This window comes from Denticeps clupeoides, chromosome 1 (assembly GCF_900700375.1).
Source record: "Denticeps clupeoides chromosome 1, fDenClu1.1, whole genome shotgun sequence".
NCBI lineage: Eukaryota > Metazoa > Chordata > Actinopteri > Clupeiformes > Denticipitidae > Denticeps > Denticeps clupeoides.
In genome coordinates this window covers 40,198,990-40,224,176 of record NC_041707.1, presented here as the reverse complement: position 1 = coordinate 40,224,176, position 25,187 = coordinate 40,198,990, and the positions used below count along the sequence as shown (strand labels likewise).

Here is a 25,187-nt window from a genome sequence, read left to right as displayed (position 1 = left end):
GGAGCACCTGGGGAGCTACACCTCCCCTTATAGACTTTAGCTCTGCTTTTAACACCATCCTCCCTCACAGATTGGTGTGTAAGCCGTCAGATCTGGGACTCCCAAATTCCACCTCTCTCTGGATGAAGGCCTTCCTGACAGAAAGGGTCATGATGGGCCCTCACATCTCCTCGGTCATCAGCGTCAGCACTGGCTCTCCTCAGGGCTGTGTGCCAAGCCCACAACAGCAACATCATTGTGTCAAATTTGCAGATGACACCACTGAGGTGGGGCTTAATTCTGGAGGAGATGAGTCTTCCTACAGGCACGAGGTGGATCTGCTGTCAGTGTGGAGCACAGACAATAACCTGCTCACAAACACACCAAAGACCAAGGAGACTGTTGCGGATTTCAGGAAGAGGAAAACAGAAACCAAACCACTTTACATTGGTGGGGACGGTGATGGGGAGGGTGTTCACGAAGGACCTGTCCTGGGCTGTGAACTCAACAGAGCTGGTGAAGAAGGTTTTTAAAGTCTTTAAAGAGACTGCTGGTGTCCTTCTACCGCTGTTGCATTGAGAGCTTCCTGTGCTGAGGCCTCTGCGTGTGGTTTTCTAGCTGCAGGAAATCATGGCTGTTCTTTACCCGCTCTGGACGAGCTGCACAGCTCTCGCTGCCTCAAGAGAGCATACAACATCTCAACGGACTCCTCACATCCCGATCATGACCTGTTCCGGAGCATTCAGGAGCGTTGAAAACCAGGAGAAACAGACTAAACAACAGCTTCTACTCTGTTGTCATCAGGACATGTAATGTGCTGTTAACATTGGCATGTTTATTGTTTCAATTTGTGTTGCATTTATTATAAAAAAACGAAATATGTCACTTGTCTCTTGCGCCGTCCATTCAATTCAAAGAACTTTATTTGTCCCTGACGGGCAATATAGTTCCATCAGTCATAACACGTAAGTGATTTTTCTTAAATTAACACTACAACAGATTTAAGGAATCATCAAGTTCATTTTATTGGAACAGGACATTTCAGCTGCACTGAAAATGAAGAATAATGATAGAGGCCGAAATTGGCTTCTATCCGGTCAAATCCCTCTAGTATACATCACTGTCATTGGAATAACCAATCACATCATGTGAATCAGGCTGTGAAAGAAACACACATCATCGGGATTAAAGCAGAGCAGATGTGTTAGTGAGGTGTTACGTTATCATTATTTTTTTTCATCTTAGATTTAGATCAGATTTTGGGGCACTAAAGATGACCAACAAAAAATTTTAATCTAGTTGAACGTATTTATCTCCTATTTGTTATGTATGTCATGGCCAGGCACTGCGAGAGTGATCAGGCTTTTATATGGACGTGGACACGTTTAACGTGGCCTCACTTTAAGGTGTTCTGAAGAAGCAGTCACGTTGCTAATGGACTTTTGTTTCGTGCTTATTTGTTTTCCCTGTTAAATAAACCCCATTACCGTAAAAATGTCGAGCTTCTATGCCTCATCTCATCCGCGACGCATGATAATGTAATTTATGAAACTAATGATAATGTCCATGTTTGCTCCGGCTGCCTTCTTTACTGCTTCAGCTGGACCTTCTGTACCATCTACTGCCAATCCTCCCACCAGCCCTCCTGCTATTCCTCCAACTGCAGGAGCTGCAGTTCTTGCAAACCCCAGTAGACCACCTAGCAAGCTTCCTACAACCAGTCCTGAGGCAAAACCAAGCAATTTAATCAAAACTTTAGAAAACGTTCTTTTGAGTTTCTTGTGACGTGTTTGTAATTCTGATCTCATCTTCCTGACTTCCTCCACCTCCTGCAGCATCTCAATTGTGTAGTGGTCTCCACCGTTCTGATCCACCATCTGCTCCATGGCGTTCAGCAGCTTCTCCACTTCAACTCTGTTACTTCTGTTTTCATAATTTTTGTTCCAGTATCTGTTGTCAATCACATGACAGCGACCTCCACACTTCTGCATGAGTTTCTTCAGCTCAACGCTCTGGTCGACAAAGTCCTGAATGGTCTGATGTTCTTCCAGCTGATCACCATGAGTGAAAAGAACCACGCTGTATCTGAAGACACCTTCACCAAGCAACGTTGTGATCTTCTCCACCACTTCCTTCTCTTGTGCTGTGTACCTTTCTACTTTGAGCACAATGAGGAACACATGGGGTCCTGGAGAACATTCAGTGATACTCCTCGATATCTCTGACTTCAGTTTCTCCTCAGGTGAGTCAGGATCAAAAAGTCCAGGTGTGTCGGTGAGCTGAATTTGCTTCCTGTTGAGAATCTTCTGCTCTGTTCCACTTCTGTAGTTTGGAAAGTTTGGTCCTGACGTCACGGTGAACAGGTTCTCTCTCAGGATGGTGTTCCTAGTGCTGCTCTTACCGTTACCTTTCTTACCAAGCAGAACAATCCTCATTTCTTTGCCTGGAAAAGAAACTTAATCAATAAAATATTTAACAAGTCAAATGCAATATGAAAATGGATCCAACTTAAGAATTTTATTACATTTATTGAATTTTGTCTCTCTTTCTTACCATCAACTAACAGCACCGAATGAAAACCGAAAGTAAAAAAGTTTGTCAAAAAGTCATTGAAATGTCACCAAACTTACAATCCATCGTTTTCACTGCCACGAGCAGGACAGAGATGTATTTCCAGATGTAAAACCACAGTCCAGAAAATGACAGATATGGGTTTCGACCCGTCTTTTAAACGTAAAGATCAGACAGAAGACACGGATCCTGTAACGTGAGTCAGTTTAAGTAACGTGCGCCATAAAGCAGGGTAGCGCGCCAGGAACTGAGTGGGCGGAGTCAGCGTGAGGAAGGGTGTGGCACGTGACCAAACTGACAAAACACTGCTGCACTCTGCATTTACAGCAGGTGTCACAAAAATGCGGTTTCCATTAAACTCTGAATACCATGGTCTGCAGAGCAGGGCTTGTCCTTCACAGTGAAGACCAGTTTGCCCAGGATGGTGTTTCCAGGGCTGCTTTTACCCTGTCCAGTTTCACCAAGCAGCACGATCATCCGTTCCTCAGCTAATAAATATAAAACAATTAGACTGTAAAAACACTTAAAAAACACATTCCCGTCCTGACAAACATCGGTAAAGTGGGTTTGAAAAGATTTTAGGCCCCTGACAAAAGTTTGAGATATTTGTCATTAGGCAAATTTCAAATATATTTGATTTAATTGTTCCTCAAGCCTATTTTTAATAGGTGCCTTTTTCAACATTTCAACATGGTAAAAGTCCCAGCTTTTACAAGGCTGACCAGAGGTGGGCGTTTCAGGTCCTGAAACAGCTCCACAAGTTCCTCTGTGATGCTTGATCTTCTTGACTGTTTCTTTGCTTGTCTCAGTGAGGGACATTTGGAGAAAAGGTCAGAGGTCAGTGTAAGCTGTTGGAGTTTTCTGCTCATTTATGAATTTTTTCCTTATGATGTGATTAACAGTTTCTGTTCAGCTCACAAGAAATCAATACGCACTGAAAAGCATGATGCCTAAACTATATTGGTGGATAAATGTGGGCACCCCAACAGAGAATGTAATTGAACCTCGGTTTGAAAATATAAGAGCATATGGGTATTTTTGACCATTCTTCCATATAAAATCTTTTATTTCAGTTAAACTAGATGGCTGTGGAGCATGGACAGCCTGCTTCAAATCATCTCATAGTACGGAACGTTCTGCTTCTCCCTCTGCATGGAAGCCCATGTTCATTTTGTCATTGATGTGCTTATTAATAACTTCAAGCATGAGACTGATGAATTTGTTGATTATGTGTTGAACTGACACGACCCTTGACTTTAACAGGAACCCCAGTCCCTGAACTACACACAGACACACAGCATGATTTCTATTTACCATGTAAAGTGCTGTCTTTATGACCAAATAAGGTCATCAGTCCAAAGTACTTATTGTTAAAAATTGAATCCGGCTTGTCCAAATGAGAGTTTGCACAACCATACAGACGTTTGAGCAAACTGTGCCGAATTGTAGAAGGATGTCAAGATACATCGTCTGCTGCAAGATTTAAAGATGATCTACACAGTAGAAGTGCTTGAATTAAATTAACTCTGCAACTTTTCGTGTCTACCTGTTTTCTGGACAAAAAAATGGCAGCATGTCAGATGTAAGCCAACAAATCACTTTACATTAATATTTCAATGGAGAATAAATTAATATGTATTAATTTACAATATTTCTTAAAAGCACTTTCTTTGGGGCAACAGACCCTCTAAAAAAATAGAATGTAAAGAACTATGGGATATAGCATGTCATGGGTGTACTGTTATTGCTATATTTTGCTAAAAATGTAAGTTTCCAGTATGGAAGTTGATATGGAACTGTAATCCGATGAAAGATCTAGTAGCTGAACACACTTCTGAACAAACCTGGTGCCATTGCACGTGACAAGTTATAGAATGTGGGGAAGAATTGGGACATTTCACCTGTACTCTGGATTGAAGTCCCTTCTTTACACCAGGTGGCGCTGTGCATTCATCAGAACAGTCATCAGATTACTTTCTAAACTCATAAGTGTTCCAAACAGTGAATAAATCAGGTGAAAATAATAAAAACCTGCAGCAGGATTTTGTTTTTTATTTTTAAGTGAAGAGGTTGACAGAACTTGAAGTTTACAGTTCAAAAGGTAAAAATCCTCACTGGGATTAAAAATGAATGTCACATCACTCGCGTAATTGAGGATAATTAAATAAAATATCAGTCAGTTAATTAATTTTTTTTAACATAAAGCTTTAGTTGTCAAATGTAATTAATTTTTACATCACATTTTCACAAATTCACATGCATTTCATGTCACTTCTAACTCACTTGATTTATCCAGTGTCATGATAAAATCTCGACATGGACCTCACTGACTTTCATAGACTCCCAACAAAAGTTCACGTGAGGAGAGAGTCAAGAAGCAGCTCACATGAACTTGATCCTTCAGAGGTTTTACTTGGCTGCCATGCTGCCAAACTTGATCTCATACTTCCGGATTTTTGGAATTCAGAATCAGAGCTTCCTCATCGTTCAGTAAGTATAATCAGGCTGGACGAGGTTTTTATCATCATTACAAGGCACCTGCTGACATGGACTCCTTGATTTCACATCTTATCCTGCTGCAAGGTAAGCAGAAGAGGTGGGAAGAAAATTTGTCTTTTGAAACATGTTCTTCTGAGCATTAGGCTGGGAAGTACTTTATGAAGATCAGGCAGCGTTCCTGGTCTACACTGTTACTGTAGATCTTTATCAATCCCTCGGGAAATTTAGTAGAACAGTGTTTATTCAGATCTTTTTGGTTCACAGCCATCACTGATAAATGAAACCCTTTCGGGACGTATTTAATTCCTGAAATTTTGAAGCAAAGATTTTTGCAGAGAATGTTGACCAAAGGTGAATTGTCACTCATTTTTAACTCTGTACGACAGGTTTCTTGATCTTCTCTGCTTGTTCTCCATATCAGTATATCATGATTTCGAACATCATGACCTGGTACGATGCACAGAATTACTGCCGGACAAAATACATAGACTTGGCCACCATCGAGAACCTGGATGACGATAACACGATTTTTAGTCTTGCTACTAACCAGGGTTATACTGGATGGTTCTGGATTGGTCTGTACAACGACATCAACAGCTGGAGATGGTCACTAAATGACAGCAATTTCTACACCCAGTCAAATGTCCAGTACAGGAACTGGGGGTCTGGGCAGCCGGATAATTACCAGGGTCACCAGGCTTGTGCTCGGATGCTGAGCGACGGTTCGTGGGACGATTTAAACTGCGAGGAAGTGATACCCTTCATTTGTTATGGCGGTGAGTTTCATCACGTGCAATTCCCTCTTTGTTCTTATGTTGAAGTCTTCAACTTCAAGCATTTGGATAGGATTTGGCATTTTTGAATTGGCCACTGGTGTGAGAGTGTGATTGGACGGTGTGTGCACCCTGTGGTGGGTCCCAGCCATCCAAAATTGATCTTTTATGGAGTTAAATGATAATTGAACCTACCTCTAGTACCCTGCACAGTATATTGATGGTGTTCTGTTTTATGGACATTTATGGATTTTGCCTCAACAGAAGCCAGTGGTTTTATTTTCATCAGTGAGGCCAAGAGCTGGACTGAAGCTCAGAGCTTCTGTAGGCAGAACTACAAAGACCTGGCCAGCGTGAGGAACGATGCTGAGAACCAACAGATCCAGATTCTTATACCAACAGGAGGAGACGCCTGGATCGGACTCTTCAGAGACACGTGGAAATGGTCTGACAAAAGCAGCCTGTCCTTCACATTCTGGGCTCCTGGGGAACCAAATAACTATTTGGGGGGGTCAGAAAATTGTGGACAAATCTACATCTATAATGGCTATCCTGGAAATTGGAATGACCTTAATTGCACCTCCTTACTCCCATTTTTCTGCTATGCTGGTAAGTTTAATTGGTATTTATAATACGATGCTGGGTTTCGGATTGTCCACTGACCTCAGTCCAATTTTTTGGTCTTTCCAAATCCTGGGCTCCTTATATAGGTCTTTTGGTGCATGGGTCCCCTAAATCACCTCCCCTTTTACATGTGCATTTCAAAATGCACAGTTTTAACATTTTAATTATTTTCTCTTACATTGAAACTCAGGTCTACATTTTAAAAATGTATTTGAATTGTACTGAATTAATATGATTTGACTGTCAGGTATCAGTTGCATCTACTGCTGATTCAACAAATACACTACTTAAATATATCACAGTAAACAGTTATAGATTACGAATTTCCTTTAGCTGGACCACTTTCAATTTTAGTGGCACGCCCCTCTCCCTCTAACTCTCCCACTCTCATCAGCACAATTGATGTTCTATCAGAATCTCAGGGTAGGAACCATGTTCACACTCTGTTTTCTGTTCTATGGGCTCTTCTCCAACACGAAACAGATCAGTAAGGATGTTTTTTATTTGAACCAGATTCTACAACCCCATCATCCTCTACCTTGAACACCACAACTGATCTTCCAGCAAAATCTCAGGGTAGGAACCATGTTCACAGAGTGCTTTATATTCCATGGACTGTTATCCAACAATAAAATCACAAATACCAACCAACATGGAAAAGATCGAAAGGGCTGTTTTTTTTATCAGAACCAGATTCTACAACCCCGTCTCCCTCCACCCTCATCACCACCACTGATGTTCCAGCAAAATCTCAGGGTAGGAACCATGTTCACAATCTGCTTTATATTCCATGGGCTGTTCTCCAACATTGAACAGATCGGTAAGGATTTTTTTTTTTATCAGAACCAGATTCTACAACCCCGTCACCCTCCACCCTCATCACCACAACTGATCTTCTAGCAGAATCTCAGGGTAGGAACCATGTTCACACTCTGTTTTCGGTTCCATGGGCTCTTCTCCAACACAGTAAAGATCAGTAAGGATGTTTTATTTTTATTATCAGAACCAGATTCTACAATCCCGTCAGCCTCCACCCTCATCACCACAACTGATCTTCCAGCAGAATCTCAGGGTAGGAACCATGTTCACACTCTGTAATCTGTTCCATGGGCTCTTCTTCAACATGGTTCAGATCAGTAAGGATGTTTTTTTATTGGAACCAGATTCTACAACCCCATCATCCTCCACCCTCATCACCACAACTGACCTTCTAGCAGAATCTCAGGGTAGGAACCGTGTTCACACACTGCTTTATATTCCATGGACTGTTCTCCAACATGGTACAGATCAGTAAGGATGTTTTTTTTTTTAAAACCAGATTCTACAACCCCATCACCCTCCACCCTCATCACCACAACTGATCTTCCAGCAGAATCTCAGGGTAAAAAACTGTGTTCACACTCTGTTTTCTGTTACATGTGCTCTTATTCCAACATGATACAGATCAGTAAGGATGTTTTATTTTTATTGGAACCAGATTCTACAACCCCATCATCCTCCACCCTCATCACCACAACTGATCTTCTATCAGAATCTCAGGGTAGGAACCATGTTCACAATCTGCTTTAAATTTCATGGACTGTTCTCCAAAATGAAACAGATCAGTAAGGATGTTTTTTTATTGGAACCAGATTCTACAACCCCATCACCCTCCACCCTCATCACCACAACTGATCTTCCAGTTAAATTCTCTGTTTCTGCTGGTGGCACATTAACAATGGAAGAGGTCAAAGTTCAGCAATATTCAACAATGACCGTGGTGTCTGCACAGGCTCGCCAAGCAGTGCTTGGTGGACTAGACACCCTTTATCTTGCCCTTTTGGAATGCCTGTCATTTAGGCCTATAATATGAACATGCTGTTTAACATGAGCAAGTAAAAGAAGTCTTGATTTTATAAGGAATGCCTTAAGCTTTTCATAAAATCAAGATATTCTAATAATTTGAGGAATGGTTTCAACGCTGCTTTGCAGAGTTCAATCTTTTGTCATCTAGCTGACTCAGAGTAAGGCCTTTAAATTCCATGGGATGTTCTCCACTGTTCTCTTAACCTGGCTGTTCCAGGGTACCTGGTGGAACTGAGCGCCATACTCCACACTTCTCAAAGGAACCAGTCAGACTCAGATATAAGCGTTGTTCTGGAGAAGGTGAGTGTGGGGTGACTTGTACAAATCCTGATGGCACCACTGTGTTCCTGATTTACACACCTAACCACATCTGACTCTGATCTTTCTGTTCCAGCTTCGCCAGAAGCTAATAAGTAGAGGCGTTCCTGGTGACTTCAGTCTCACATTAAGGAGGATTCATTGATTATTGCATTGGCTAATGTTGTGTTCATATATAAATGTCTTCTTTCTACACGAAAAGGGTAGTGTTTCCTGGGAAATTTTCTATTTTAGTCGAATTCTATCTTAGCATTTTAGTCTAGATTTAGTCGATGAAAATAGTATTTTAGTCTCTTTATTTTAGTAATGCATTTCTATTTAACCCATTCAATATACTACAAGCACCTAGTAGGACAGACAAAAGCAACGTTTTCATAAATAAAATCAGGTTATCTTATTATTTTATTGCCTTTAAATGTAAATGTAAAGAAACTGGGGATGTTTCGTTGATCTGATTACATGGATTAGTTTGTGTTTTGACACGATTTTTCTTCATGGCAGCTTTTGTACTTTGTCTTGTACCTTTAGAAATAGTCACATTTGAAACCTTGGATTGGTTGGACATACCTGAACATGAGAGATTAGGATTGAAATAAAGTCTTATTGATATCTGTGTCACCTCCCTGGTTACCACTGACATGCCGAAAAACCTGATGTACGTCATGTCTTTAAAACTAGCAGAAAAACAAATGCGTTCTAGTGAAGATAAATACAAGATGCAATGCAAAACTTCCTCATTTAAAACGTAGCGCAGTGGGGCAGAGGAGTAGCAGGGAATTTGTAAGGAGCATTCACCAGAACCTTCCTCATGCCATTGAAAGATACAGCACATTCCAAATTATTATGCAAATTGTATTTAAAGTGTCAAAAAGGAAACAGGTTGTGTTTTTAAAACTACACTCATGGATGGTATTGTGTCTCAGGGCATTTTGCATCACTGAAATCAGACATTTCGGACACTTGCAATAAATAGTTTGCCATGTAAGACAAATTAATTGAAGCAAAAACTAATTAGCAAAACGTTGCACATTATTAAGCAGATTTTAAAGCAATATGGGAAGAAAAAAGGTTCCGTCTGCTGCCAAAAAGCGTGAAATAGTTGAATGACTTGTACAAGGAATGAAAACATTAGATATTTCACTTAATCTAAAGTGTGATCAGAGATGTGTGGCTGATGGGTTCAAGCAGATGAAGGTATAATGAGGAAAGTTTCTGCCAGATAAACACTTCAGATTAAGAGAGCAACAGCTAAAACGCCATTACAAAGCAGCGAAAAGCGGCTTCAGCAGGCCCAGAAATACACAAAGATTCATTTTATGTAATTAATTTTTACATCACATTTTCAATGAACATAATGAAAGATTACCACAAATTCACATGCATTTCACGTCACTTCTAACTGTCAATTGATTCGACATGGACCTCACTTACTTTCATAGACTCCCAACAAGAGTTCACATGGAGGAGAGAGTCAAGAAGATTAAGCAGCTCACATGAACTTGTTCCTTCAGAGGTTTTAATTTGTGGACCTGAAACCCCCCCACAGGGAAGCAGCCAACAGCCAGATTGCATCCACAGACTCTGTCTGTCATGCAGCCAAACTTGATCTCATATCTCCGGATTTTTGGAATTCCGAATCAGAGTTTCCTCATCGTTCAGTAAGTATAAAGGAGCTGGACGAGGGTTTTAATCATCATTATAAGGCACCTGCTGACATGGACTGCTTGATTTCACATCTTATCCTGCTGCAAGGTAAGAAGAAGAGGTGGGAAGAAAATGTGTCTTTTGAATCATGTTCTTCTGAGCATTAGGCTGGGATATACAGTACAGGCCAAAGATTTGGGCACAGCTTCTCTCATTCAATGTGTTTTCTTTATATTTATGACCATTTACATTGGTAGATTCTCACTGAACGCATCAAAACTATGAATGAACACGTGTGGAATGGTCATGAAAATAAAGAAAACAAATTGAGTGAGAAGGTGTGTCCAAATGTTTGGCCTGTACTGTATGAAGATCAGGCAGCGTTCCTGCTCTACACTGTAATGTAGAATAGTTTCAGATCTCTTTAATTGACTTGTATACAGGGTCTGTACATCTTTATCAATCCCTCAGGAAATTTAGAATTTAGTGTTTATTCAGATCTTTTTGGTTCACAGTCCTCACTGATAAATTCATGAAATTTGGAAGTCTTTTGCAAAGAATGTTGACCAAAGGTGAATTGTCACTCATTTTTAACTCTGTACGACAGGTTTCTTGATCTTCTCTGCTTGTTCTCCATATCAGTATATCATGAGTAGGGACTTCATGACCTGGTACGATGCACAGAATTACTGCCGGACAAAATACATAGACTTGGCCACCATCGAGAACCTGGATGACGATAACACGATTTTTAGTCTTGCTACTAACCAGGGTTATACTGGATGGTTCTGGATTGGTCTGTACAACGACATAAACAGCTGGAGATGGTCACTAAATAACAGCAATTTCTACACCCAGTCAAATGTCCAGTACAGGAACTGGGGGTCTGGGCAGCCGGATAATTACCAGGGTCACCAGGCTTGTGCTCGGATGCTGAGCGACGGTTCGTGGGACGATTTAAACTGCGAGGAAGTGATACCCTTCATTTGTTATGGCGGTGAGTTTCATCACGTGCAATTCCCTCTTTGTTATTATGTTGAAGTCTTCAACTTCAAGCATTTGGATAGGATTTGGCAATCTTGAATTTGCCACTGGTGTGAGAGTGTGATTGGACGGTGTGTGCACCCTGTGGTGGGTCCCAGCCATCCAAAACTGATCTTTTACGGAGTTAAATGATAATTGAACCTACCTCTAGTACCCTGCACAGTATGTTGATGGTGTTCTCTCATTTATGGATTTTGCCTCAACAGAAGCCAGTGGTTTTATTTTCATCAGTGAGGCCAAAAGCTGGACTGAAGCTCAGAGCTTCTGTAGGCAGAACTACACAGACCTGGCCAGCGTGAGGAACGATGCTGAGAACCAACAGATCCAGAGTCTTATACCAACAGGAGGAGACGCCTGGATCGGACTCTTCAGAGACACATGGAAATGGTCTGACAAAAGCAGCCTGTCCTTCACATTCTGGGCTCCTGGGGAACCAAATAACAATTTGGGGAGGTCAGAAAACTGTGGACAAATCTACATCTATAATGGCTATCCTGGATATTGGAATGACCTTTACTGCACCTTCTTACTCCCATTTTTCTGCTATGCTGGTAAGTTTAATTGGTCTTGATAATACAATGCTGGGTTTTGGATTGTCCACTGACCTCAGTCCAATTTTTTGGTTTAGTCTTTCCAAATCCTGGGCTCCTAATATAGGTCTTTTGGTGCATGGGTCCCCTAAATTACCTCCCCTTTTACATGGACTTGGAAGGGGCACCAAGACAAGCATGGTCACATGTGTCACCAGTTCAGATGTTCAGGTTCAGAAGGTAAAGAAAGTCCTTGTCCTCATCCTCGTCATCCTCTGCTTATCCGGGTCTGGGTCGCAGAGCCAGCATCCCATGTAGGGAATCGCAGACAGCCCTCTCCCCAGCCACCTCCTCCAGCTCCTCCGGCAGGATCCCAAGGCGTTCACAGACCAGACTGGAGATATCATTTCTCCAGCAGGTCCTGGGTTAACCCGGGGGCCTCCTGCCGGCAGGACATGCTCGAAACACCTCCCCAGGGAGGCGTCCTGACCAGATGCCCAAACCACCTCAACTGGCTCCTTTCGATGTGTAGGAGCAGTGGTTCTACTCTGGCTGCTTGTATCCGCAATCTTGTTTTTTTGGTCATTACCCAAAGCTCATGACCATAGGTGAGGATTGGGATGTAGATCGACTGGTAAATTGAGAGCCTTACTTTCTGGCTCAGAAAAGGTCTGTTCAGGGTCCGCATCACTGCAGACGCTGTCCCAATCCGCCTGTCGATCTCCTGCTCCCTTCTTCCCTCACTCGTGAACAAGACTCCGAGATACTTAAACTCCTCCATTTGAGGCAGGAACTCTCTCCCGACCCGGAGTTGGCAAGCCACACTTTTCTGGTCGAGAACCATGGTCTCAGATTTGGAGATGCTGATCCTCATCCCAGTCGCTTCACACTCGGCTGCGAACCTACCCAGGAAGACCTGGAGGTCAGAGCCTGATGAAGCTAGGAGGACCACATCATCTGCAAAAGGCAGAGACGAGATTCTCCTGCAACCAAACTCGACACCGTCCACACCACGGCTGCGCCTAGAAATTCTGTCCATATAGGTTATGAACAGAACCGGTGACAAAGGGCAGCCCTGACGGAGTCCAACCCTCACAAACACAACATTGCTCCTCCTCAATCTGAGATTGAACTATCGACCCTCCTCTCCAGTACCTTGGAGTAGACCTTTCCAGGGAGGCTGAGGAGTGTGATCCCCCTATAGTTGGAACACACCCTCTGGTACCCTTTCTTAAAAATGGGGACCACCACCCCAGTCTGCCACTCCACCGGAACTGGCCCCAATGTCCACGCAATGTTGCAGAGGCCTGTCAACCACAACTGCCCTACAACATCCACAGCCATAAGATACCCAGGACCTCTTTGGAGCCAGTCGGTAGTCTTTCTCCATGGCCTCACCGAACTCGAGATTTGCCCGAGATTTTGCCTTCGCGACTGCCACTGCTGTATCTCGCTTGGCCGTCCGGTACCTGTCTGCTGCTTCTGGAGACCCACAGACCAGCCATGCCGTCTAGGCCTCCTTCTTCAGCCTGACAGCTCCACTAACCTCTGGTGTCCACAGTGGGTATGGGGGCTACCGCCACGACTGGTACCGGCTACCTTGCGACCACAGCTAGCAACAGCCACCTCAACAATTGCAGAGCGGAACAAGGTCCATTCGGACAAGGTCCATGTCCTCCACTGCTGTTAGGACATGGTCAAAGCTCAGCCGGAAGTGGGAATTGAAGACATTCGTGACAGGTTCTTCTGCCAGGCATTCCCAGCGGGACCTTTACTTTATGTTTGGGTCTGCCAGGTCTATGTGGCATCTTCCCCTGCCATCTGATCCAACTCACCACCAGGTGGTGATCAGTTGACAGCTCCGCTCCTCTCTTCACCCGAGTGTCCAAAACATATGGTCGCAGGTCAGATGATACGACTACAAAGTCAATCATCGACCTGTGACCTAGGTTGCACTGGTACCTAGTGTACCGATGGGCATCCTTAAGTGCGAACATGGTGTTTGTTATGCCCAAACAGCGGCTTGCACAGAAGTCCAATAACGAAACACGACTCAAGTTCAGATCTGGCAGGCCGTTCCTCCCAATCACGCCCATCCAGGTCATGCTGTCATTGCCCAAGTGAGCATTGAAGTCCCCCAGCAGAACAATGGAGTCCCCAATCGGAGCACTATCTAGAACTCGTCTCAGGGACTCCAAAAAGGGTGGGTTCTCTGAGCTGTTATTTGGCGCATAAGTAGAAACAACAGTCAGGACCCGTTACCCGACCAGAATGTGCAGGGAAGCTACCCTCTTGTCCCCCAGAGTAAACCCCAACAAACAGGCTGAGAGTCTTAGGGTTAACAAAATAAAGTCAACCCCACCCGGAGCAATTCCAGCAAAGGAGAGTGTCCAACCAAGACTTTGGTTAAAGAGATAATGCTATGTGTTGAGTTGAGTCCAACTATGTCTAGCCGTTACCACTCAACAGCTTCCACAAGGTCTTGCTCCTTCCCCACCAGAGAGGTGACATTCCTTGTCCCAATAACCAGTTTCCTTGTCCGGGGATCGGACCGCCAAATCTCCCACCTCAGTCTACCACCCGATCCACATTGCACCGGACCCTTCATGTTCTTCCTGTGGGTGGTGGGTTCACAGTTGGATGAGCCCTTGTATCCGGTTCAGGCTCCTAGGCCTGGCTCCAGGTACATTTGCTCTGGAGTACACTTGCTCTTTGTTCTTTCTGCCATAAAAGATCTTCTGAACCGTTCTTTGTCTCACCCTTTACCAAAGACCAAATTTATCATAGGAAACCCTACCAGGGGCACCAAGTGCCCAGAACAACACAGCTCCTAGGATCATTAAGACTCTCAAACTCCTCCACCACGATAAGTTGATGGATCCAGACCCAGAAGCTGTCTCATAAACAGACGGTTATTAAATAAACTGATGGAATGGGTCTATTGTCTCTTCCGCAGCTTTTATAGACCTTATTAGAGGCTTATTTCAAAGAACGCACAGAGCGGTGGAGTGAAAGTCAGACCACATATGTCATACCACTCAGCCAATCAAGTTAGTGCATTTCCGGCGAAAAACAATGCGACTTGATTCTGAGAGCAGACCGAAAAAATTGAAATTCTATCTAACATGGGACAGATCAGTAAGGATGTTTTTTTATTGGAACCAGACTCTACAACCCTGTCACCCTCCACACTCATTACCACAACTGATCTTCCAGCAGAATCTCAGGGTAGAAACCATGTTCACAGAGTGCTTTATATTCCATGTATTGTTCTCCAAAAATAAAATCACAAATACCAACCTACACAGAAAAGATCAGAAGGATTTTTTTTTTCAGAACCAGATTCTACAACACCATCACCCTCCACCCTCATCACCACAACTGATCTTCCAGCAGAATCTCAGGGTAGGAACCATGTTCACACTCTGTTTTCTGTTCCATGGGCTCTTCTCCAAAATGGTACAGATCAGTAAGGATGTTTTTTTATTGGAACCAGATTCTACAACCCCATCACCCTCCACCCTCATCACCACAACTGATCTTCTAGTAGAATCTCAGGGTAGGAATCGTGTTCACCCTCAGCTTTATATTCTATGGACTGTTCTCCAACTATAAAATCACAAATACCAACCAACATGGTATAGATCAGTAAGGATGTTTTTTTTTGGACCAGATTCTACAACCCCATCACCCTCCACCCTCATCACCACAACTGATCTTCTAGCAGAATCTCAGGGTAGGAATTGTGTTCACACTCAGCTTTATATTGCATTAACTGTTCTCCAACTATAAAATCACAAATACCAACCAACATGGTACAGATCAGTAAGGATGTTTTTTTTATTGGAACAAGATTCTACAACCCTATCATCCTCCACCCTCATCACCACAACTGATCTTCTATCAGAATCTCAGGGTAGGAACCGTGTTTACAATCTGCTTTAAATTCCATGGACTGTTCTCCAACATGGTACAGATCAGTATAAATGTTTTTTTTTTGGAACCAGGTTCTACAACCCCATCACCCTCTACCTTCATCACCACAACTGATCTTCTAGCAGAATCTCAGGGTAGGAATTGTGTTCAAACTCAGCTTTATATTCCATTAACTGTTCTCCAACTATAAAATCACAAATACCAACCAACATGGTACAGATCAGTAAGGATGTTTTTTTATTGGAACCAGATTCTACAACCCCATCACCCTCCACCCTGATTACCACAACTGATCTTCCAGCAGAATCTCTGGGTAGGAACCATGTTCACACTCTGTTATCTGTTCCATGGGCTCTTCTCCAACATGGTTCAGATCAGTAAGGATGTTTTTTTATTGGAACCAGATTCTACAAACCCGTCACCCTCCACCCTTAACACCACAACTGATCTTCTATCAGAATCTCAGGGTAGGAACCGTGTTCACACACTGCTTTATATTCCATGGACTGTTCTCCAACATGGTACAGATCAATAAGGATGTTTTTTTTTTTTAAACCAGATTCTACAACCCCATCATCCTCCACCCTCATCACCACAACTGATCTTCCAGCAGAATCTCAGGGTAAAAAACTGTGTTCACACTCTGTTTTCTGTTACATGTGCTCTTCTCCAACATGGTTCAGATCAGTAAGGATGTTTTTTTATTGGAACCAGATTCTACAACCCCATCGCCCTCCACCCTCATTACCACAACTGATCTTCCGGCAGAATCTCAGGGTAGGAACCATGTTCACACTCTGTTATCTGTTCCATGGGCTCTTCTCCAACATGGTACAGATCAGTAAGGATGTTTTATTTTTATTGGAACCAGATTCTACAACCCCATCGTCCTCCACCCTCATCACCACAACTGATCTTCCAGCAGAATCTCAGGGTAAAAAACTGTGTTCACACTCTGTTTTCTGTTACATGTGCTCTTCTCCAACATGGTGCAGATCAGTACGGATGTTTTATTTTTATTGGAACCAGATTCTACAACCCCATCATCCTCCACCCTCATCACCACAACTGATCTTCTATCAGAATCTCAGGGTAGGAACCGTGTTCACAATCTGCTTTAAATTCCATGGACTGTTCTCCAACATGGTACAGATCAGTATAGATGTTTTTTTTTGGAACCAGTTTCTACAACCCCATCACCCTCTACCTTCATCTCCACAACTGATCTTCCAGTTAAATTCTCTGTTTCTGCTGGTGGCACATTAGTAATGGAAGAGGTTAAAGTTCAGCAATAATCAACATTGACCGTGGTGTCTGCACAGGCTCGCCAAGCAGTGCTTGGTGGACTAGACGCCCTTTATCTTGCCCTTTTTGAATGTGTGTCATTTAGGCCTATAACATGAACATGCTGTTTAACGTGAGCAAATAAAAGAAGTCTCGATGTCTCTTCGTTTTATAAAATCAAGATATTCTAAAAATTTGAGGAATTGTTTCAGCTCTGCTTTGCTGAGTTCAATCTGTTGTCACCTAGCAGACTATCAGAGTAAGGCCTATAAATTCCATGGGATGTTCTCTGCTGTTCTCTTAACTTGGCTGTTCCAGGGTACCTGGTGGGACTGAGCGTCGTACTCCACACTTCTCAAAGGAACCAGTCAGACTCATATATAAGCGTTCTTCTGGAGAAGGTGAGTGTGGGGTGACTTGTACAAATCCTGATGCCGACCCTGTGTTCCTGATCTACACACCTAACTACATCTGACTCTGATCTTTCTGTTCCAGCTTCGCCAGAAGCTAATAAGTAGAGGCGTTCCTGGCAACTTCAGTCTCACATTAAGGAGGATTCATTGATTATTGCATTCTCTAATGTTGTGTTCGCATGTAAATGTAGAAGTGTTTCCTTGGAAAATTTCCCATCCCAGGAATTTGCATTTTGAACGATGATGGTAGATTTTTTCGTCTTATTCTATCTAAGCATTTTAGTCTAGTTTTAGTCAATGAAAATAGTATTTTAGTCTCTTTTTTTTTTTTGTAATGCATTTTTATTTAACCCAGTCAATATAGTACAAGCACCTAGTAGGACAGACAAAAGCAACCATTTCATTAATAATATTAAGTTATCTTATTATTATATTATTGTCTATAAATGTAAATGTAAAGAAACTGGGGATGTTTCGTTGATCTGATTACATTAGTTTTAGTTTGTGCTTTTAACAGGATTTTCCTTCATGGCAGCTTTTGTACTTTGTCTTGTATCTTTAGAAATAGTCACATTTGAAACCTTGGATTAGTTGGACACACCTGAACATGAGTTTAGGTTTGAAATAAAGTGTTAATGATATCTCCTCCCTGGCTACCACAGACATGCAGTAAAACCTGATTTGGGATCATGTTTGTAAAACTATCAGAAAAATAAATGCTTTCTAGTCAAGATACAAGATGCGATGCAAAACTTCCTCATTTAAAGAGTAGCGCATTGGGGCAGATAAGTAGGTGGTAGTAGCCTAGTGGGTAACACACTCGCCCATGAACCAGAAGACCCAGGTTCAAATCCCACTTACTACCATTGTGTCCCTGAGCAAGACACTTAACCCTAAGTTGCTCTAGGGGGACTGTTCCTGTAACTACTGATTGTAAGTCACTCTGGATAAGGGCATCTGATAAATGCTGTAAATGTAAATGTAAATGTAAGTAGCGGGGGATTTGTAAGGAGCATTCACCAGAACCTTCCTCATGCTATCGAAAGATACAGACATTAACTCCTTCCTAACTCACCTTATCTTGTTTCAAGGTAGCTGAAAAGTCAGAATATCCTCATCTTATTACCACATATTATTTACCACATTGGAACCATAGAAATTAAATTGTTGGGTAAAATAAACTCTCCGTCATTTGCAGAAGTTGGCAATTCAGGTTGAGAAGATACACCACATTCCAAATTATTATGCAAATTGTATTTAAAGTGTCAAAGAGGAAACAGGTTTTGTTTTTACAACTACACTCATGGATGGTATTGTGTCTCAGGGCATTTTGCATCACTGAAATCAGTCAATAATAAATAGTTTGCCATGTAAGACAAATTAACGAACAAAGACGATGCACATTATTAAGCAGACCTGCATTTTCAAGAAATATGGGAAGGAAAAAGTTCCGTCTGCTGCCAAAAAGCATGAAACAGTTGAATGCCTTGTACAAGGAATGAAAGCATTAGAAATTTCACTTAATCTAAAGTCTGATCAGATGTGTGTGTCTGATGGGTTCAAGCAGATAAAGGCTCAATGAGGAAGTTTTCTGCCAGATAAATACATCAGTTTAAGAGAGCAGCAGCTAAAATGCCTTCACAAAACAGCAAAAATGTATTTGAAGCTGCTTGTGCCTCTGGAGTCCAGCAAATGTGAAGGTGTAGCTCCTCCACTGGCTTGCAATTATGCTTAAACCAATCCTAACAAGCAGAAACGTCTTCAGCGGGCCCAGAAATACACAAAGACTCATTTTAAGCAGTCTTAATCACTGATGAGTGCCCTGCAACCCTGGATGGTCCAGATGGATGGGATGGTGAAAGAATGCTTTACATAATAAAATCATCTTCATGCATGACAACGCACACTCTCATGGTGCAAGGAATACCTCTGCATCATTGGCACCACTGAAACACGTCATAAGTGGATTCATTTTACAGTGACCTTAGGAAACAAGACTTCTAGACGCACGTTTAAAATGCTGTGTGGCAGAGGACCACCCTGTACACAATGGATGCTGAACAATTAAATTCATCATTAATGAGCACTCATTAAACATTGGTGACAATTTTTGACTACACACTAGGCTACATGCTCAGTCCTGATTTTATTCAACCATCATTTAGCTTTTAATGATATATAAATAAATGGAGTTTCAGAAACATTCTCTTTGAAAATAAATCTGTCAATAAATCCTCTTTTCCCAAGACATGTCCTCTTTTTGAGACCTGGAAATGATTTTTTTTGTGCTTAACATTCGTCACATCATGGGCATCCTACCTGTGTAATAATGGACATGCAATGGCAGGAAATGGCCGCAGAAACAGAAAGTCAGTATTTGATGTGCACTTTCAAAATACTCAAGACTTGCTTCATTATCAGATATCTAGAGCCACAGTGACACCTAGTGGACAAAACTCTCATCAGGCATCTTACAATCAGTAGTGACAGGGACAGTCCCCCTGGAGACACTCTGGGTGAAGTGTCTTGCTCAGGAACACAATGGTTGAGTCTGGAACTTTGTGGTCTTCTGGTCCATAGGTGAATGTCTTACCCACTTGGCCACTTTCAGGCTTGAATGAAAAAGTTTATTGTGCATAAGAAACACAGCGGTACACACAGAATGGAACAGTAGCAGATGAGAGGAGGAAAGCTACATGACATGTACAGTAAAGGAATGTAACACAAAATTGCATTGAGGATAAGAAAACACCACACAATCCCCAGACAGTAAAAACCTGTTGACCAACACAGCAATGTGACAGAGTTAAAAGAACACTAATCAGAACTTAAATGAATCCACAACCAAATATAACAGTTTTCGGTCTGTAAAAGTGACACTAATTAGTGTTAAATGTTAGTGACTCCGCCCCTTCCCAGGTATCAAGCCCATGTGGGTGGTACTCAGGTACCCGACAGGTGGTCCATATCAGCCCCATCTTAATATGAACCCCAGAACCCAGATGGGGAGCAAGAGTCACCCCTGATTTACTCACCGTCATGAGAAAGACTCATATTCTAGGATTTCTCCTAGAAATTTCATGTACATCAGATACCGTGAGTGAGCCCCTCCAGGACAGAGCTAGAAAGGACTTGAATTTCCAGTCCAAAGTCTTCAGAGGTTCTGCGTCCTTTTTGCAACTCCATCGAAGTCTCCATTGTTTCATCTTCATTCTGCTTTGAGAACTTGTGTGATGGTCCTTCACTTCACTTTCTTGTCATTTGCAAAAGTGATGTGTCAACTGAATAGAATGTCCTCATCTAATGGGTTTCATTTATTGTTAGATCAACATTGCATCATTTATAAAATCTTTTTTTTAATTCCATGACACCCGAGTAAGTTCATCTTGAAAACATCATTGGTTACCCCAAAATTATAACTGTTATAATTATTATAATTACTGATGAGGAGGAGCAAATGCATCCCCTATGTCCTGGAAGCATCTAATTTTGGGGATCAATTTTATAATATCGCTCAACTCATCCACGCTGTCCTGCAGCTGATCTGCCGTCTCCCGCACCTTCAGGACAAACTTCATGGTTGCTGATTTCACCTCTGTGTTTCTCTCTTCACTTCCTGGCTGCTCTTCAGCCATGTTCTCAGGGTTCAGCAGCTCCAGCTTGCTGCTGTCGTCACTGCTCTGCGGAGCCCTCGACTGTTTGATGTTGTGAATCTCTTTGGCGTCCACGGCGATGAAGAAAATGTCCACAGCCACGAAAAAAGCTGATAAGATCCCTGTAGCCACTTCTGCAATTCTGGCAGCCTGAGCTGCTACTTTACCCAGATTTACAACCTGTAGTAAACGCACCAGCTCCGGAATGGCCCCCAGGCCTCTTCCCAACCTGCATCCAACGTTCACCGCATTCCTAAGCCTGGCTGATGGATGTGCACCATCACTAAATGAGCCCACGTTTTCCAGAGCCTGCAAGCCTTCAGAAATGTACTGCAGACTCTTGACCACCGAATTCATCTTCTCCTCGAACTCTCTGACAATATTTTTGATGCTCTGCCGGTCCGAGGACTGGTTGACCATGTTGGTGATGTTGGAGATCCCGGCTGTTGCGCCACCAGCGACCGCGACCCCGACCCCCACCCCGGTCACAATCAGAGAAGCCCCCAAAGTGACGGGGGCCAAGATGAGTCCCACTATGGAAGTGATTCCTCCGACCACCCCCACCACTCCTCCAGTCAGGCTGCCTATCGTGGCTCCATAGTGGAACTTCTCCAGGCCATCGGCCAGGGCCCTCAGCTTGATCACACTGCTTTGGAGATCCTCAACAGTGGCCACACTCTACAAAAGACACGTTGAAAGGTTTATTTCCAGAAGGAACGTGACTGACTTTCAACATGTGCTGAAAATGACGTCAGATGTTGCGTCTACTTTAAAAATGTTGTAATCTTGCTCGTTGTTTTAATGCAAATGTAATAACAGAACTACTAATGATAAAATATCAGAAATGATTATATTATTATTATATTAATCACAGTATCATCATACTGATGCAAGATCTTCATTTTGAGAAACCATAGCCATGCAACAACCATGCAAGAGGAGCCAATGCAGCTCTTTGTGTTCCAACAGTGGACGAATTTGTAGGACCTGCATTCAAAATCACAGGCAATCATATTATATTCAATATTTCTTGTATTCAGGGCACAACACATATAAAAAATAAGGTTGGATTTTTAAATTTAAAGTGAAGTGATTGTCACATGTGATACACAGCAGCACAGCACACAGTGCACACAGTGAAATTTGTCCTCTGCATTTAACCCATCACCCTGAGTGAGCAGTGGGCAGCCATGACCGGCGCCCGGGGAGCAGTGTGTGGGGACGGTGCTTTGCTCAGTGGCACCTCAGTGGTACCTTGGCGGATCGGGATTCGAACCGGCAACCTTCTGATTACGGGGCCGCTTCCTTAACCGCTAGGCCACCACTGCCCATGGATGCACATGTTTTGTGGTGGTTATGGACACTAAGAATGGAACACAAGAAACATCTTTTGAAAGTGAAGCATGTTTGATCAATCTGTTTTTTCCTTTTTTTTACCTTCATGGCTGCTTTGTTCACTATTGTCATCATCAAAAGTTGCTTGATGAGATGCTTATTAACATGAGTGAATGATAAGAAATTGTTCAGCATGAAACTCCAGGACATTTGGAAACCATCCCCAATTAAGACCTATTTTCAGTCGCATAGCTGTGCTTATGATCATTTTTTTATTAATTTAGGCAGCAGCCACCCATAATTGGAGGGTTGCAGGTTCCTGAACCACGTGCTGTGCTGCAGGGTTTCACAACGACGAGAAAACACATCACTTTCACCTTTTCTGCTAGAATTCTGATGACGCCGGGTTTACACAAGATGTCTTTGGCTGACGGTCTGTCTTCCGGTTTGACCTGAAGGGCTTCGCGGATGATGTCGCCGAGATCCGGTGACAGGCTGTCCGGGAGGGCGGGGTACTCTGCGTTCAGGATCTTGGGGATGAGTTTAATGGTGCTCTCTGCAGTGAACTGCAACAGAGAACAAACACTGTGGGCTGGAACTGTGTGGGCAGGAGGAATCCTGGGAGGTTGAAGGCACCGTTCTTACAGGCCACTTTAGCATGCACAGTAGATACGTTAGACACCCCAGAAGCCAGATGTCACTGTTGGCAGGAACAAAAAGTAAAAGTAAGTTTTTTTTATGTAGCGTACATCCTCCCAGCTTATCTAACAGCATCAGTACCTTTTATCGTGATACACGTCACCGCTCAGCAGCTCCGGTGGGATGTTGCTCACGTCGCCGTCTGCGCCACTGTCTGGTCCAGCCCTGAAAAACACATGCAAACTCCGCAATGAGACAGACATTTCCCATTTCTCAGGACTTTATGAAAGAGGGACCACACCTGTCTTTAATCTCTTGGACTTCTCCCAAACATACTGATCCAAATTCAGTGAAGAACACATTCTGAGTAAATAAAACGTATGATTACATATAACAAGCTATGCAGAAGAGTTTAAGGTACTAAGAGCAGACCATCTTCTCCCCACAACCTCATGTCCAAAAGTAATAAATTCAGTAGGAAAAAAGCTGCACCTGGGGTCTCAAGTCCTTGTGAACAACGCTGTTGTCGTGTAGGTGCTTGAGGGCCATGCAGATCTCGACAATCCAGTCCAAAATCTGCAAGAAAGCATCCGATCCATCACGATATGGAGCATCGGCACCTCGCTGTAATATTATTATAGATTTTACAGCGTTCCAGCATACCTGTTCCTCAGAAAATGGCTGACCAAGTTTACCCTGAGCGTCAACCTTCTGAAACAGGCTTCTGTCCTCATGGTGATCCGTCAAAACATATAAGGTGTCACCTTCTGGATAAAAGGTCCTCACGTTCGCATCATTCAGTAAATCATGAGAAATTATTATTTAATTCACCTGTAAATGACTGCTGATGTCCCACAATGTGGGGATGTTCCAGCTTTTGGAGAATTTCATTCACCACAAAAATGTCCTGAAGAAGACAGCACACAGGTAACAACGTCACTACAGACAGGACTGCTCAGAACGTTCTGTTCTTGGGTGGGAAACAATAATTTGGTCCATTAAATGGTTCAAAACTCATGTTGTAGCTGGACACTTTCAAAGCTTCATTCTTTTAGAGTATCCTGTGCATCAGCAGATGTTGATTTCAGATTTCAAACTTCATTTTTCGATACAAAATCTACTTACGTCCGCGTTTCGTATCTCTCTGACTGTGTAGACGTGGCCTTCCTTGGACCTGACCAGCACCTCGTTCATCTCCTGCTTCACCACGGTGAAACCACGCTTCTCCAGCACCGTCTGCTTGGCACCCATCTTCTCCAACCTTCTGCACCGACACGGAACTCACTGAAAATCTCTGATTAGAGGTGAGACTGCAGTCGGTTAAATACACTCATGCTGCCGCTGTTCACAACGAAAGTGAAAGTAAAGGAGAGCGACATGTGACACCTCTAGATTGAGGTGGGGCACCTCAAGGATCTGTATTAGGGCCAGAAATGTTTATTATTTATGTACAAGACAGAGTATCAAATATATTAACGTTTTTACAATTAACATTGTGGTGGAACATGTTCTTGCACGCCTCTGAAACGTTACTATGGTAACGAGTGTCAAGTGAGGCTGAATGAGGCATTGTCATCCTGTTTAAACAAGACTGATCCGGAAGAGTCGTTGTCCAAAAACGTTTCCCAAGATGTGTGTACTAATTCGCGTCTGACCTTGAAAGTCCTAACTGTTGTGAAGTTCTTCCCGTTGTCCTGCTTTTGATGGAGCAGTGACGTCACCCAGGGTTCAGGGAGGCAGGGTTCAGCAGGCCCCAGGCCAGGCATAAGACGCAGACATGGGGGGGGGCTGCCTGAGCCAGAGGAGGTGTGGGGGTTTTGCTATTCCTTTGCGTAACCCCCAAACAAACGGTCTTTTCCTTTTGAATCCTACAACGTTTGTGCTCACTCACCTCACCTCTGCTGCGGTCATTTTTTTCAGGTGTAAAATTGCAGCAAATTTTGGAGGTGATTGTAGAAGAAATAAATCCATATCCGTGGTTTAAACTGTGTGAATGTTAACGTGACAATTCGAGGACGCGCTTGCAGAAATGCTTTGAGCTGGGGAACAAGTCATCGTACGGGGAGAGGACATGGACAAGCTGGGGAGGAGGACTGGAGG

At 42.9% G+C, this 25,187-nt stretch overlaps 3 protein-coding genes across 3 annotated transcripts; 1 reads left to right on the top strand and 2 right to left on the bottom strand.

The window, feature by feature from the left end:
• Window positions 1-979: 979 nt before the first annotated feature.
• On the bottom strand, window positions 980-2,781 carry LOC114793887 (GTPase IMAP family member 4-like). The gene is made up of 2 exons (XM_028986036.1): window positions 2,610-2,781; window positions 980-2,422 (listed from the first exon to the last, which is right to left on the bottom strand). The coding sequence occupies exons 1-2, from the start codon at window positions 2,614-2,616 to the stop codon at window positions 1,497-1,499; spliced, it is 933 nt and encodes a 310-aa protein (XP_028841869.1). The 5' UTR covers window positions 2,617-2,781; the 3' UTR covers window positions 980-1,496.
• A 2,232-nt stretch (window positions 2,782-5,013) lies between these two features.
• LOC114787589 (C-type mannose receptor 2-like) lies at window positions 5,014-17,742 on the top strand. Its single transcript, XM_028975313.1, has 29 exons — window positions 5,014-5,133; window positions 5,436-5,825; window positions 6,087-6,431; window positions 6,960-7,022; window positions 7,134-7,202; window positions 7,290-7,358; window positions 7,450-7,518; window positions 7,610-7,672; window positions 7,765-7,827; window positions 7,924-7,986; window positions 8,078-8,293; window positions 8,509-8,591; window positions 8,686-8,719; window positions 10,251-10,361; window positions 10,861-11,250; window positions 11,504-11,848; window positions 15,164-15,232; window positions 15,324-15,386; window positions 15,501-15,563; window positions 15,681-15,743; window positions 15,835-15,897; window positions 16,014-16,076; window positions 16,168-16,230; window positions 16,323-16,385; window positions 16,478-16,540; window positions 16,635-16,697; window positions 16,793-16,855; window positions 17,366-17,448; window positions 17,543-17,742. The coding sequence occupies exons 1-29, from the start codon at window positions 5,097-5,099 to the stop codon at window positions 17,609-17,611; spliced, it is 3,261 nt and encodes a 1,086-aa protein (XP_028831146.1). The 5' UTR covers window positions 5,014-5,096; the 3' UTR covers window positions 17,612-17,742.
• Window positions 17,743-20,897: 3,155 nt separating this feature from the next.
• Window positions 20,898-24,338, bottom strand: LOC114787532 (5'-AMP-activated protein kinase catalytic subunit alpha-2-like). The gene is made up of 9 exons (XM_028975180.1): window positions 24,213-24,338; window positions 23,919-23,994; window positions 23,751-23,854; window positions 23,580-23,663; window positions 23,389-23,450; window positions 23,229-23,312; window positions 23,094-23,148; window positions 22,826-23,014; window positions 20,898-21,791 (listed from the first exon to the last, which is right to left on the bottom strand). Exons 1-9 carry the CDS (start codon window positions 24,336-24,338, stop codon window positions 20,898-20,900), a joined length of 1,674 nt encoding a protein of 557 aa, XP_028831013.1.
• Window positions 24,339-25,187: the final 849 nt, after the last annotated feature.

Excerpts from the sequence above, each read along its gene's own strand:
- LOC114787589 (XM_028975313.1), top strand. The coding sequence starts at position 5,097 with ATGGACTCCTTGATTTCACATCTTATCCTGCTGCAAG. Across the intron at positions 7,203-7,289 it reads TGTTCCAGCAAAATCTCAGG|AACCAGATTCTACAACCCCG; the intron begins GTAGGAACCATG and ends TTTTTTTATCAG. Across the intron at positions 16,856-17,365 it reads TCTTCTATCAGAATCTCAGG|GGTACCTGGTGGGACTGAGC; the intron begins GTAGGAACCGTG and ends TGGCTGTTCCAG.
- LOC114787532 (XM_028975180.1), bottom strand. The coding sequence starts at position 24,338 with ATGGGTGCCAAGCAGACGGTGCTGGAGAAGCGTGGTTTCACCGTGGTG. Across the intron at positions 23,855-23,918 it reads ACATCAGCAGTCATTTACAG|AAGGTGACACCTTATATGTT; the intron begins GTGAATTAAATA and ends CCTTTTATCCAG. Across the intron at positions 23,664-23,750 it reads AGCCATTTTCTGAGGAACAG|ATTTTGGACTGGATTGTCGA; the intron begins GTATGCTGGAAC and ends GCTTTCTTGCAG.